The sequence below is a fragment of the Fistularia commersonii genome, chromosome 10, assembly GCF_037954325.1.
Source record: "Fistularia commersonii isolate RoL2024-O1a breed Wild chromosome 10, RoL_Fcom_v1.0, whole genome shotgun sequence".
Taxonomy (NCBI): domain Eukaryota; kingdom Metazoa; phylum Chordata; class Actinopteri; order Syngnathiformes; family Fistulariidae; genus Fistularia; species Fistularia commersonii.
In genome coordinates, this window is record NC_141293.1 from 8,355,240 (window position 1) to 8,368,946 (window position 13,707).

The 13,707-nt window shown below is 39.4% G+C and overlaps 2 protein-coding genes across 2 annotated transcripts; one reads left to right on the plus strand and one right to left on the minus strand.

Moving 5' to 3' along the window:
- Positions 1–4,038: 4,038 nt before the first annotated feature.
- Positions 4,039–6,386, minus strand: LOC147230271 (uncharacterized). Its single transcript, XM_086154353.1, has 3 exons — positions 6,335–6,386; positions 6,143–6,215; positions 4,039–5,654 (listed from the first exon to the last, which is right to left on the minus strand). Exons 2-3 carry the CDS (start codon positions 6,193–6,195, stop codon positions 4,808–4,810), a joined length of 900 nt encoding a protein of 299 aa, XP_086010479.1. The 5' UTR covers positions 6,196–6,215; positions 6,335–6,386; the 3' UTR covers positions 4,039–4,807.
- Positions 6,387–9,964: 3,578 nt separating this feature from the next.
- lamtor2 (late endosomal/lysosomal adaptor, MAPK and MTOR activator 2) lies at positions 9,965–12,914 on the plus strand. Its single transcript, XM_086153550.1, has 4 exons — positions 9,965–10,168; positions 10,842–11,004; positions 11,086–11,175; positions 12,464–12,914. The coding sequence occupies exons 1-4, from the start codon at positions 10,101–10,103 to the stop codon at positions 12,518–12,520; spliced, it is 378 nt and encodes a 125-aa protein (XP_086009676.1). The 5' UTR covers positions 9,965–10,100; the 3' UTR covers positions 12,521–12,914.
- The last annotated feature ends 793 nt before the right edge of the window (positions 12,915–13,707 follow it).

The window sequence follows — 13,707 nt, forward strand, 5'->3', positions numbered from 1 at the left end:
CGGAAAAATGTCACAACGGCCAGGAACTAATCAAGCAAGAATGGTTTATTCAAAGTTAGGAAAATTCACTTACGAGATATCCCGGGCCAGAATGAATGCCACCCCATGAGGATCGTTCGACTTCTATAGACACCCGCTGAGACCCGTCCAATCGAATGTGTAGATGAAGAAGTTCTGGCCCCGAACCAAAGGATCAGGCTCATTTTATACCTCTCGGTCAAAAGGTCGGAGGAAGTCCTGATAATGACTTCCCCCGACCCCCCCGGGTTTACGCTCTCTTGGAGTCTGGGCACCTGGGGTGCGGGGCCTCGTAAAACTGCGCTTCGATCCAAGCCGCTGGTCGGAGGAAATCCTGATGAACTTCCCCAACATTCTGTTGGACTGTGAGCACCGGGACTGTGTAAAACCGTGCATTAAATGAAGTCGCGGTTCGGAAGAAGTCCTGATAAACTTCCTCCGACCCCCTGGCTCCGGTTGATCACCCGCGGGGGGGTGTCATTGGAAAAGCACGGGGTAGTGCATTCCTTGACATCACGTGATGGGGTCTCGCAGTTACATTTTAACACTCTTTGCAATTGATAGTGAAATAATGGTGTGAGGTTGGAGATGCTACGATTTGAGATTGGGGATTTTGCAAGTCCCTCTCTTGACGCGAGTGTCCTCACGTCACACAAGGACTACAATCAAAATAAACAGTAAATACAATGAATGCATGGAAACATAGTGCATTACAATTATGACACAAAATCCTAACAAATGCCATAAGCCAACACACGGAGCAGTACCCCGGCCTGTCTGCCTATTCGATAGCTCCGAGCGTAGAACATCAGGTTGGTGGCGCTGTCCAAAACCGCCGCTGTGGAGCACCAACTACGGCCCCATAGTTATCCCTTTCGGAAGGGCTCAGCATTGGCAAGCATGACGACACTTCCTCAGTGACGGCCAGATTCCGCCTTGCGCCCCGACATGCCCCCACAAATATCGTCCGTCGCCTCCTCGTTGACTGACAGACGAGTGTCAGTCCTTTCTCGCCGCGCCGCCATACCTCCGGCTCACCGCGCCAGCGAATTTCGGTCGGCTAAACTTCTAATTTTGTTTTACTTCTGACACCAATGTAATGTCCACATGGACATGCTCAATGATGAGGATTTGCCAATTGACAAACTTTATCTTTATATTCACAATTAAACAACAGCGGCTTCACTCATGTTTCATCTCCGCGCACACACACACTCCCCACCTCGCTCCCTCGCAACCACAGAAACACCTTCCAAACCAGTTGGAAAAACACAGAACTCCACTAACAGTACCACAAGGTTGTTAAAATATCCTCTCTCACTAAGTCCATAAATCTTCTTTTTTGTCTTCCTGGCAGCTTCAATTCCAGCATAATGATAGTAAACATTCTTATAAATATTATAATTATGAACAGTGTGGCAGTGCAATAAGACATTTGAGTGCAATTTGTGTGCAACTCACAAAGTGCAGGTGCAAGGTTGAGTGCAGTTTGAATGGGCAGTAATTACATGTGCATATGAGCGCAGCGCTACCTGAGCTGCATGTAAAGTGCAGAAAAGAGTAAGTGTCAGGCATGAAAGGATTGTAAAGTTTTATAATACAAAATTGTAAAATCATATTCATATATCCGATTATGTACATATTTATGAATATGAAGGTAGTTGGTGTGAGAGAGGATACAGAGAATAGGGTTAGATGGAGAAAGTTGATTCGCTGTGGCGACCCCTGAAGGGAAAAGCTGAAAAGAAAAGAAGAAGATTATGTATATAAACACATTGCTTAATTCATGTGGATACTGCTAATCCTGTAGTCAAAGTCACAGTTGAGCTGTAGCCTATTCCAGCTGTGCTCATGGTGCATCCATGATGGGTCAAATCAGGGATCGGCAACCTTTACCACTCAAAGAGCTATTTGAACCCGTTTCCCCACAGTAAAGAAAACACCGGGAGCCGCACAACCTTTTTAAAATTTAAAATGAATTAACATGATATATAACGTTTTTTTTTTCTGCCTTTATGCCATGTATAAACAAAATATGTGTTGCTTTTTTTTTTTTTTGTATCAATGAACAACTGCAGAGAAAAGGAAATTACATTTCTGTATACAACAAAACATTTTGAACAGCGAAAGATGACGTCAAGTTGAAGGTTACTGTTGGAGAGTAATTCTTATTCGGGTGAGTCTAAGTTGAAGCCTGTAAAGAGGATGACCGAGGTTATCACAAGAAATAACACAGACAAGTGGCTATTCTTTTGAGCTCTGCAGAGGGGGACACTCAGCGCGCTCTTTGGAGGCAAGATCCAGAGAATCCCACCGAGTTCCTCCTTGCTCGGCCTTTTATTGTGTGAAAGTGTATCGGTGTTGTTGACGAGATCATATACAGGGAGAGGGTAATTCCTGTTTACATTCAGGGGGGTAGGTTCCCATTTGTTTTGCAGTCATTTGGCAGACGCTTTCATCCAAAGCGACTTACAGTGGAGGTGCCGGGGTTTGATCCCAGGACCTCATGCATGCGCTCTACCACTGAGCTGCAACACCTTTATGCTTATTTCAATTTACGATCATGGGGGGACGAAGGCCATTTGTGCTCACACGTCTGGCTGTCTTCATGTGAGTAGTCGAAATAACATAGCTATGAATATAGAGAGAAAACTCTAACGGTTACTTTTAAGCAAAATACTCAATGTCTATCTGAGTCTTTCTTACTTTTCTAAAAAAGTCAAACTTAAATTAAAAGTTAAGTAAAAAGGCTATCCTCTCTGTGTGTGCTGTCATCGTTTCACTGGCGCGTGCATAAAGAGCGGCAAAATTATTTCAATACTTTTTGTTTATATGTTCATCAGAAGGATCAAAGAGCCGCCACATTACATTTAATTTAAATGTAATGTGAAGTCACTCTTTTCACTGCTGAGAAACAACATCAAATGAAACTGTTTTTGTGACTGATTCAATAACAGGAAAAAAATAACATGTATTCATATTAAGCTGTTTAAAGTGATAGTGTCATATGATTAGTACATTTGTTAAAATCTTAACTTTCAATGCAATTGACTTGAAACCAATTTCCACAAGTAACTATAATAAAACATTATAATTGAAAAAAAGATTTTCATAAATATACTTAAAGCAGTATTTAACCAACTATGATGCAAAAGGTACACTTACTGTGTCTGGCAACACTTTGATACTTCAGTCGTTAAATGTGCTTGTAACTTTTAATGGAGTGTTTGCTCAATGTCACCCCACTACTTTTAGAATTTTTGTTTTAGTTTTTTTTTTTTATGTGTTTTTGTCTTTGTTCCCAGAAGATATGATCATGTACAGACGATAACTAACATAAGGCTATTAACTTGTTCCCACAAGATTTAAAACAGTACCTTACTGTATTTTAGTTCATTTAGGTGTTGTTTAGTTATAGAAAAAGACAATGAGATATGCAGCTCGTTGAGAAAAAAAAAACTTTTCTTTAACTGAAGAATGAAGTTGATTCATATGTTTATTTTTACATAATCATTACAATTTGAACACGTGGAGACATACCTCAAAGACAGTGTGAGCATCTTTTTAATTAATTTTTTAGCAGTGTGTGCAAGTAAATGTTACTGGAAGAATACTGCATTTGCACATATATGATTGGAGTTTGATAATAAGTTGTGAGAAGATGACAAACAGCATGTGAATCAGATTTTAAAAAGTACACTACCCAAATGACAATCAATTCCCAGCACTGCAGTGTGTTTGTGTTTGAATCTATCTCATAATTTGTACAAGATAAACAGCTAAATTAGCATCTTCAACGCCAGCGGTCTACTGTAAATGCCAATGTATATTATTGCTAAAGGGGGCTTTGGAAAAGTTTCCTTGAAATTTGTCGTAAAATTTAAATAAAGACCATTAAAGAAACATTTAATAAAGACCACTGTGAGTTCCAGTATGTTTGTGAAGTTTTTGAAGAATCATCTTCCTGTCACATGGATTTGGGGAGATGGTGTGTTCAAACCAACAAAGCAACGGAGTGAGTCTGAGTTGGAACCAAGCATTCAGTTCCAGACGGCTTTTTTTATTGTTTAGAGTGTGAGAGGGGTGATAATTTCCAGCAGATAACTTGGTGATTCATGGATATATAATAGAAGTGGATACAGCTTCAGAGGCAGGGTTGTCATTTTTTGTGAGTAGCTGTACAGTTGAGTATGGCACAGACAAAAGTTGAATATCTATCCAGGGGTCTCCTGGCCCCTGGACTTTGCCACTAACATCCAGTTTAGTCCATGGCAACTGAAAATGCCAATTCATAATCTGATCTTGATGCTTTACGAGACTTTCAAAATGTTATCAAATCAAATGCACCAAATCAGGAGAGTAATCTTGTTGGTTTTGATGCTAAGACATCAGTCAGTGTTTTACTCAATGCTTAGAAGTTTTTATAGCCCCGCTTCTTTAGCCTACTACCTGCTCTTTCTGCAACCACATTTCCTTTTACAACCATGGTATAGTAGCTGCGTATTTAAGAATGAGTGCAACTAAATAACTTTTAACATTATATGCTGATTTCTGTATGCTAGATGCTATTCAGAGTCTCTTATTGGTTAGAATTTGAATAGATTGGTTAGAATCAATCTACTTTTAAAAAATCTACACAAATACTCTACAATGACATACACACACACTAACCAGGATGTCAGATCACTGTTTTTTGCTTCATTTTTCTTTTTCATGCTAATATTTGTGTTTTTTGTAAAATGGGGTTTAAATGTCCAAAAATTGTCAGACATTAAAACTGCCCTGACCTCTACCACCTGTTTAAGTTAACAATGGTTTGGATTAGGTCAATGCCTGGGAAGTCCGTAGCGATGATGCCGAAACAAGGTCTGGGTTGATTGGGGTAAAACTGCCTCAGGTACTCATTGAGCCATGGGTTAACCTTCTCAGCCACTCGTTTTGGAGTCAGAAACATCCCAAAAAACGTACCAAAACCAGTGCCGCTAGTATAAGTAAGGACAGCATTATCCCCGCCACATACTTGAGCGGCCTGCTGGAGCTGGGTGATGATTTCCTGATCTTTCTTTTTAACATCAGTCACCTTATTGCTACCTTTAGCACCTGTTTCTATGAGTGGAATTCCAAGTGTCAAAGTGTTTTTTTGCAAAAAGACAATTTTACCCCGGACCTGACCCATATTTGGCATGCCACTGCTCACCCAGACATCACGATCATTGCTAACCAGATTCCACACCATGTCTTCAGCATTTTTTGTTGGGAAAGAGTGGACCTGCACCCTGATGAGAACTGCCTCCGTCTTGAACTCGGACAGGAAGGCCCTGACGGTGTTCAGAACCTCCTTGAGGGTGCTGTGCTGGTACATCACGCCATGCATGACATACAGTTTGTCGCCCAGGGCAAACACTCTCAGGTCAAGGAAACGAATGCCTGCCATCAGCTGATCTCTCAGAGACAGCACCTGGCATTCAGCTTCCGGGCCTCCGTACAAGGCCATGCTGTCATGGGTGCCTGGGAAGGTTATGAGGGAGAGAATGCGGAAATCTTCGATGCCTGCCATCCAGGCAGGATTGTAGTAGCCTGGGAGTATCAGGTTCCCATTGTCACTGAAGAAGATGTCTTTTCCTTCAGACAAAAGGCTGGTGATTCAGAACAAAAAGGAAAAAAAAAATGTAATGATGCTCTGTCAGTGTATGTGTGCAGGTTGAAGGCAAACAACATGAGTGACAAGTCACTGCCTGTTCAGCTGAGACATTTTGCATACATCATTCTTTTTAAATATTGAGCAAAAAAAAACTGAACATTCAGAACTATGAGATTTGAAGGACAATTTTAACTATAATCCCAAACTAAAGCCTCCTTTTTCAATCCAAGCTAATTTTTCACGTGAGTTATGCAGAGTTTAGGAGGAAGCAGATTGAAATCCATGTGATTGATCATGCGAAATGAAAAAAAGACTATAAAACAAAACCAACAGTAAATATTCCCGATTGCAATTTTCTTTTTGTCAAGCGTCCCTCTGGACAATGTTTTTGATCAGCCTGTTTAAGCCCTGCATGTTATTTGTGCATGCCACAATAACTGATAGAAATCAATCGAAAATCAGTCCGTTTTCATGAGTACTTACATGACAGACAGTAAAACGTGCTGTAGAAGCAGACTCTTATCATAAGCCCTCATTCTGCACCAAATTGTGGTCCCTAGATTAAAAAAAAAAAAGAATATGTATCAATAACACAAGATTGTATTCAGGTAAGAGACAAGCACTGGTTACATATCAATGGAAAAAGAAAGACTGAACAAGTATTTCTTTTCTTACCTCACAGCGAGGACACTTCCACTACCAAAGAGGTCTGTTGGCGAAGAAAAAGACAAAGCGAAAAAGGACATGGCAGCAGAGCAGCTCCTACTTTTATACATATACTGGTTTATCAGAGCAATCATAGGTGCGGAGTTTGTTGTGTCAGCTCAAGATATTACGCATTTCAGAATGTATTAATTCTTTTTTTTTTTTTATTCACAATGTTTGAGAAGGTTGTTTCCTTTACTAGATTAGATTTCTTAATTAAAGTGCTCGGGGCAAGGCCCACTAAGCAAAGTTTGAAACATTTTAAGTCTGTGATTAATGCCCTTCAGAACCTTTTCACCTTGTTTCTCTAAGATGGTCCTAGCAGTCTGTGGTTTCATATTTATTTCCTTTTCCTTTTGTCTTGTTTTTAATTGTACATTTTTCTACCTTTTTTAACTATACCATTTTTTTCTGGTTTGGCAGTTTGATTTTCATAATTTGTTCTTTGCACTTTGTTCCAAACCTCACACTACTATTAATGTTTTGTGCTATGGTCTGTCGCTGGTTGTTTGTAAAGCAAGAGTCCATTAAATATTCACTGTATTTTGGATTCAAGCTTTTTATTCTGCATTTTTCCAACTCGTAACCACAAGCTGTTCTTCTCCTTGGAATTGAAAAACCGACATTCCTGCTTTTATGGCCTTATATCTCATTTTAACTGAGTAAAAAGCAACAAAGTGAGGAGCTATATAGCCCCAAGAGGGCAAGAAAATCAGGGATTTTATTTTTGGCCTTGTTTCTTCACTTTGTGCTGATCTATTCACTCCACTTACTGTTTTTCTCATACACGTTTAAAAGCATTTTAAATAACTGATAATGTTCACTACGAGTGTTCTGAAAAGCCCTTATGTTTGGGATCCATGATAACCTGCTGGCCCCCTCTAAAATATTTATATGGCATAAATCATGCCACATTTTCAACTGTACCGGTTGATAAGATTTATTGGTGACTGTGGCCTGATAGCAGGGTGGGGTCTGGGCAGGTCCAGCTGACCAGGATTACTTGAACAACGGACGATAATTAGGGTTTGATAAAGATCATTGTTGCTGGTCACTGGAAACAAAATTGTTAAACAGCCAAATCACAACCAGGCTTTAGGTTCATCTACCTAATGCTATGGAATGACAAAATTACAAAGTTATTCTGCCTTTATGTGGCAAACATATAGATTCTAGACCTTGCCTTGATCACATGGATCACCCCTATTTTTTTCATTAGTTTTGAACTCTGTACAACTGCTCTAGTTTGTTGTGAATAATTTGATATTTCCTTGTACTAAGGGCAAGTAGATGCAGGTACTGGCAGATTAAGCTGAACAAAAAAAAAGTATGGCCCTAGAAGTCGGTAGGACAGGTTTTTAAGGTTTGTTATGAAACCCCAGCATGTGGACATGAGTTTTCATACAGAGGAGCCAACGGTGTTCACAATTGGTGAACAATCAATCCCAATCAGGATAAACACTTATCTAAACCTTTACTGTCTTGGATTTTGTTACAAATGAATATTTTGGCAAAAAAGTGTATGTATATCAGGGGATTTGGGATTAGACTACAAAAATAAGTCATTTCTCATAGGTTTTCGGAGATTTTTTTATTTCTAGCTTTTGCAATTTCATAATTTTATATTTTTGGAAATCTGTTTGGAACTACAAACAGTGTTGTCTCATGACAAAGGCAACCAATCAAGTAACATTTACAATGTAGAAAAAAAAATATTAATTGAAAAAAGGAACAAACTGAAAGGACAGTCTTCTTTTCCCTTCAGCTACAGAGTGAATCAACCCTCTCCATCCAACCCTATTCTCTATATCCTCTCTGTAACTTCATGTCCTCCTTCACAGCATCCATAAGTCTTCTCTTCAAGATTCAAGATTCAAAGTGTTTATTGTCACATGCAAAGTGTAGAAATGTGTTTCCCTGTGCAGTGAAATCCCTACTTTGCTGTCTGCAGTGCAATTGGATATGCAGTGATAGGAAGATTGTAAACATTATCATAAATATGAATATGAACAGTGCAATAGAACACAGGCAGAGTAACAAGGCATTTGGGTGCAGCTTGGTGTCCAACTCACAAAGTGCAGGTGCAAGGATGAGTGCAGTTTAAGTGGGCTCTCTCTCTCACACACACACACTCTTGTGCCTCTGGCCAGAGGGTAGGAGTGTGAACAGTCCATGTTGGGGGTGGGTGTGGCCCTTGGCAATGGAGGCAGCTCTCCTGTGGACTTTGCGGTGGGGTTCTGGCGATCCTCCCTGCAGTCTTTACCACTCGCTGCAGGCTTCTGTGGTCTAGAGCAGTGGTGCCGCCATACCACAAAGTGATGCAGCTGGTCAGGATCTTAGGTGACATGCCAAACCTTCCCAGCCTCCTCAGGAAGTACAGCTGCTGTTGAGCCCTACTGACTGTCTGTGTGGTGTTGAGGGACCAGGTGAGGTCCCTCCGTGGACACCCAGGTATTTGAAGCTGCTCAACCCCTTAACCTCAAGACCTTGGAGGAGCAGCGGCTGATGAGGTCTCCTCTCCTTCCTCATGTCCACTATCATCTCCTTGGTCTTGACCGTGTGGAGGGTGAGGTTGTTATTCTCACACTACTTCACCTCCATCCTGTAGGCCATTTAGTCTCCGCCGGTGATGTGTCCTATCACTGTCATTTGCAAACTTCAGGATGATGCTGTCCTCATGGGAGACGTCACAGTCGTGACGTGGGTGAACAAGGTGTAGAGGATAGGTCTGAGGACACGTCCCTGAGGTTCATGATGATGCTGGCCAGTCAGGAAGTCCGGGAGCCAGTCACAGAGGGTGGGGTGCAGGCCAAGGGTGGACATTTTATTTGTTAGTTTGTTGGGTATGACCATGTTGAATGCGGAGCTGTAGTCCACAAAGAGCATCCTGATGTAGTCTTTGTTTTCTACATGGAAGAGGGAGTAGTTCAGGGTGATGGCTGTGGTGTCTGAGGTGGACCTGTTGGGCCGGTAGGCAAATTGCAGGGGGTTTAAGGTTTCCAGGGTGTTGCTTCGTCACTCCCGAAGAGAACCTCAACATCTTCATCTCTGCTTCATCCACCACTGCTTCCTGTTTTTTCTTCAATATTACTGTCCCTGAACCATACATTGCGTTAATGGTCTCACTTCTTTTTTGTACACCTTGCCTTTAATCATGGCTGATACTTTTTTATCACACATTACAAACTGAAAAATTTTAAAAAATTGAAATATTGACCGTATTAACTCATTTTCAGTGACTTTTTAATTCAGTAACTATGGCCAAAAATTATATTGGTAATATGCATATCATAAATTATTGTGACCAAATTCGATGCGTTTCTCAAATGGATTATTAAGTTCATTTCTTGCATTAAGCAATCTATTACTCCTTCTGCTAACTTGTGATGAAGAACAGGATGAATGCAATCGATAAGTCATTAGTCTTGTAGTTGAAGAGGCGAATTTGTAAAACTACCGCTTATTTGTTTAAATGTTCTTTTTCGTTATTTGTCATCAGTCAACTCGATGTGTTTAATTACTTTACACTCCGGCCAGTAGGAGGCGGTAGCGCACCCGGAAAAAGAATCTCTTGCCTACATTACCAGTAATGCATTGGGGTGGCACCCGGAAAAATAGAAAACAAAATCACATGACCTGTGTGCTTCCGAATATATGCTTGACAGTTAAAAGCTACTATTTCGTCGTAAGTTGATAATTTTTTACATTCCTTGTGGTCAGTTGGCGGCTGAGCATCATGTTACGACCGAAAGCTTTGACGCAGGTCCTGAGCCAAGCGAACACCAACGGAGTCCAGAGTACCCTGTGAGTGCCATTAGCTTACCTGAGTTTAGCTTGAGGCTAAAGCTACCATAGTAGATGACAGAACTAAGGTATTTTTAAATACCTTAACATTTCTCTCCTGGTGAAATGTTAAGTTTTTGATATTAATGCTCCTTTGGATAGAAAGTCCGACGTTTTCTAACGTGTGCCGTTGAAAATAAAATGTTCGCCTGATAAGCTGCTGCTTTAAGTCAGGTGTGGTGAAACCCATAAACCAATTAGTTATACTTAAAAAGCAGTCAGTGTTACTCAAACACTTACTATAAATAACAACTAAATTTGAGCCGTATTTTTCTACATAATTCCTTTATTTATTCCTTTTTTTATTCTTATTTTGTAATAGTTCGTATGAGTGAGCATTAGAGAATGTCGGTCGAACGTTTTCCGTGTGTGTGTGGGTGTGTGGGTGGGTGGGTGGGTGGGTGTGTGTACACACACATCCAGCTGCGCTATTGGTGGAAAAAGTAGGAACTATCTCTCCCATGCATATGAGGAAAAAACAGCAAATTTATCAGATTGAAGCGGTAAATGTAATTTTATGACTTGGGATTTTCACATTTTTAATTGTATTCCTTTATTTGCTTAGAGATTTGGCTTTTTATGGTTGATATGTTTTGTTGGCACTTTAAATTAAAAAAAATCCCACTTCCATCAGTTTACTGAATAATGAAGGATCCCTGCTGGCATACTCTGGCTACGGAGACACAGATGCACGGGTTACCGCAGCCATCGCTAGCAACATCTGGGCAGCCTATGACAAGAATGGCCATCAAGCTTTCAATGAAGACAAACTGAAATTCATCCTCATGGACTGCATGGTAATGGGCTTGTGTGAGATCAACAGTTTGGCCTATTAAAAATGAAGAAATTAAAGAAAATTCTGTGATTCAATCCATCAGGAGGGAAGAGTCGCCATCACACATGTGGCCAACTTGTTACTCTGTATGTACGCCAAGGAGACAGTGGGCTTTGGAATGCTGAAAGCCAAGGTGGGAACTCCAGCAAAATACAACATAAATATAGATAGACAATGCAAACATAGTGCACACAAATATACTGCTCAAAAAAAAATAAGGGGAACACCTAACACAATGTAATTCTAAGTCAATCACACTTCTGTGAAATCAATATTTAGGAAGCAACAATTATTCATTTTTACTTGTTTTAGACATTATATTAAAGTTGGATCAGCCTGTAGTGTGTTTTTCCACCTTAATTTTGGTGTGACTCCAAATCCAGACCTCCATGGGTTAATAAATTTGTTTCCATTTATAATTTTTTTGTGATTTTGTTGTCAGCGCATTCAACTAGATCAAAGAACAAAACATCTAATAAAAATATTTCATTCATTCAGATCTAGGATGTGTTATTTTAGTGTTCCCTTTATTTTTTGAGCAGTGTATTTAGGCTGGTACTGAAAGATTCACAGCAGATGCACAAAGATTAGTTTGATGAAAGTGAAGAACCATAATGCTGGATATTTGGTATAAGTGATAGGTGGTAAAATAGCAATTATTTCAACCAACTTCTGCAAGTGTTGTCAGTGTGATCAAATCAGCTAAGCCATGAGCAGTCATGAAAATGGGGAGTTCAGAATAATGTTCAGAGACATTATTCCCTGAAGGATAACAAAATCACTGCACTGTGAGAACATACATCTTTAATATAAATAAATTAAATTTAGAACCAGAAATCACTAAATCAGACTAAAGACATGTCCTCCTGAGAGGATTGAAGGAATAACTCTATCACTGCCTTTTTCATGAATGTAAGAGAAAAAACAAAATAAAGCTTTGAAAATGTAGTCACTTAGATATATAATTTACTTGTAAAGTTCCATTGTTATTCTAGCGACAACGTTTTTGAGGCCTGTGAATACGAAACGACCAATAATAGAGGAAATCTGTCACTACTGTAACTGCAGTAGGTTAAATGGCTTTAGTTATAGTTTTCTTTTAGTGGTTTGAAAATTAAAATTAAATTTCTAGACAAAAAACAGCAAAATGACTGAGGTAACTTTCAGTCCAATTCAGGGACATTGTGACTATTAATTGTTCTGCTATTGAAGATTTAATTGGTTTTGATCTTTTGTCAAGATATTGACCTGATCCGGGGGATTTCGGTTTAGTTTACAATGACAACATCTGTAAGAAAGTGAGCCATGTTAATGATACAGATTTAAAGCAAGCTTGAAGTTACTCAATTTACCTGATAATCTTGCTTCTTGTGGCAGCATGTTAATGTTGTGTGTGTATATGAATGTGTGTCTGTATGTAGGCAGAAGCCCTGGTGCAATATCTAGAAGAACCATTAACCCAAGTGGCTGCGTCATAGAGGAAATGTTTCGCTGCAGAAAAGAAGGGGTCATGGACTCATCTAATGTAGGCCTTGTTTATGAAGTGTTTATGTTCCATCCTATGAGTCAGAATCATGGTGTTCGGACTAATCAATCATATGTTATCACTTTTTACATTCTGCCTGGAATCTGTCAAGCTTTCTGTTAAACTCTATTATCTGAGTAACTTTACCCTTGCCCCTTTTAAGTGACTTGCTTTTCCTGTTCAGGGATGTTCTGAGTGGCATGGGATCTTATCTGGATTTGATTAAATGCATACCATGACATTGAGAAGGTTCATGAAAAATTCTCAAGTGTAATTAAGCAAGTTCTAAAGTATAGTGCTTTGTTTTCATGCTGTAAAATAAACAATTTGAATTGATTTTTACACCATCTTTTTTCAAGCGGGCCAAGTGTGTGTCTCAAGTATACAAATGAGTTTGATTTGAAGTGGGGAAAAAAGACAACTTCCAGAAACTCCTTAATACTGTCTTTACATCTCCATACCAGTTGTGTTTTTATACACTGCACAGAAAAATCACTCCCAAATATAATCCGAAATGGTTTAGAAATGTCCTCACTGTGGGACGATTAAAGGAAAATTGTATTTTATTCTATTCTATGCTAGATCAATTTTAATATAACCGTTACAATTCAAATGAGAAACATTTAATTTAAATCTGTTTTAATTTTTCAATTAGTCAGTAATATCATTACATCTATATAATGTCACATTTTTCCTCACAGCAAGAAGGGTCCTGGTTTGATTTCTGCTTAAGCTCTTTTTAAGTGGCATATTTATGTTCTCCCACCAATGTGGGCTCTTTTTAGGCTCACCAGCTTCATCAAACACTTCAAAATCATGCCATAGGTAATTAAAGACTTAGGTGAATTAAGTTGTGAATTAGAGAGCTGCTTGTATGTTTCTATGTAGCCCTGTGTTTGACCTGCCCAGGTTCAAAAACTCTGCCCCTTGTCACACTATCAGCTGGAATTGGTGCCAGCCACCATGTGACCCTGTGTGTAGGATAAGGTGTACAACTAATGAGGCAGTGAATGAAAATGTACACATTTGTCTTAAAAGCCTTCAGTGTTTGCATTTGCTTCAAATGCCATGAATCTTAAAATGTCTGTTTAAAAATGACTGTAGATTTAAACTCAGTTTATTAACAGGATTTTCCCCTTC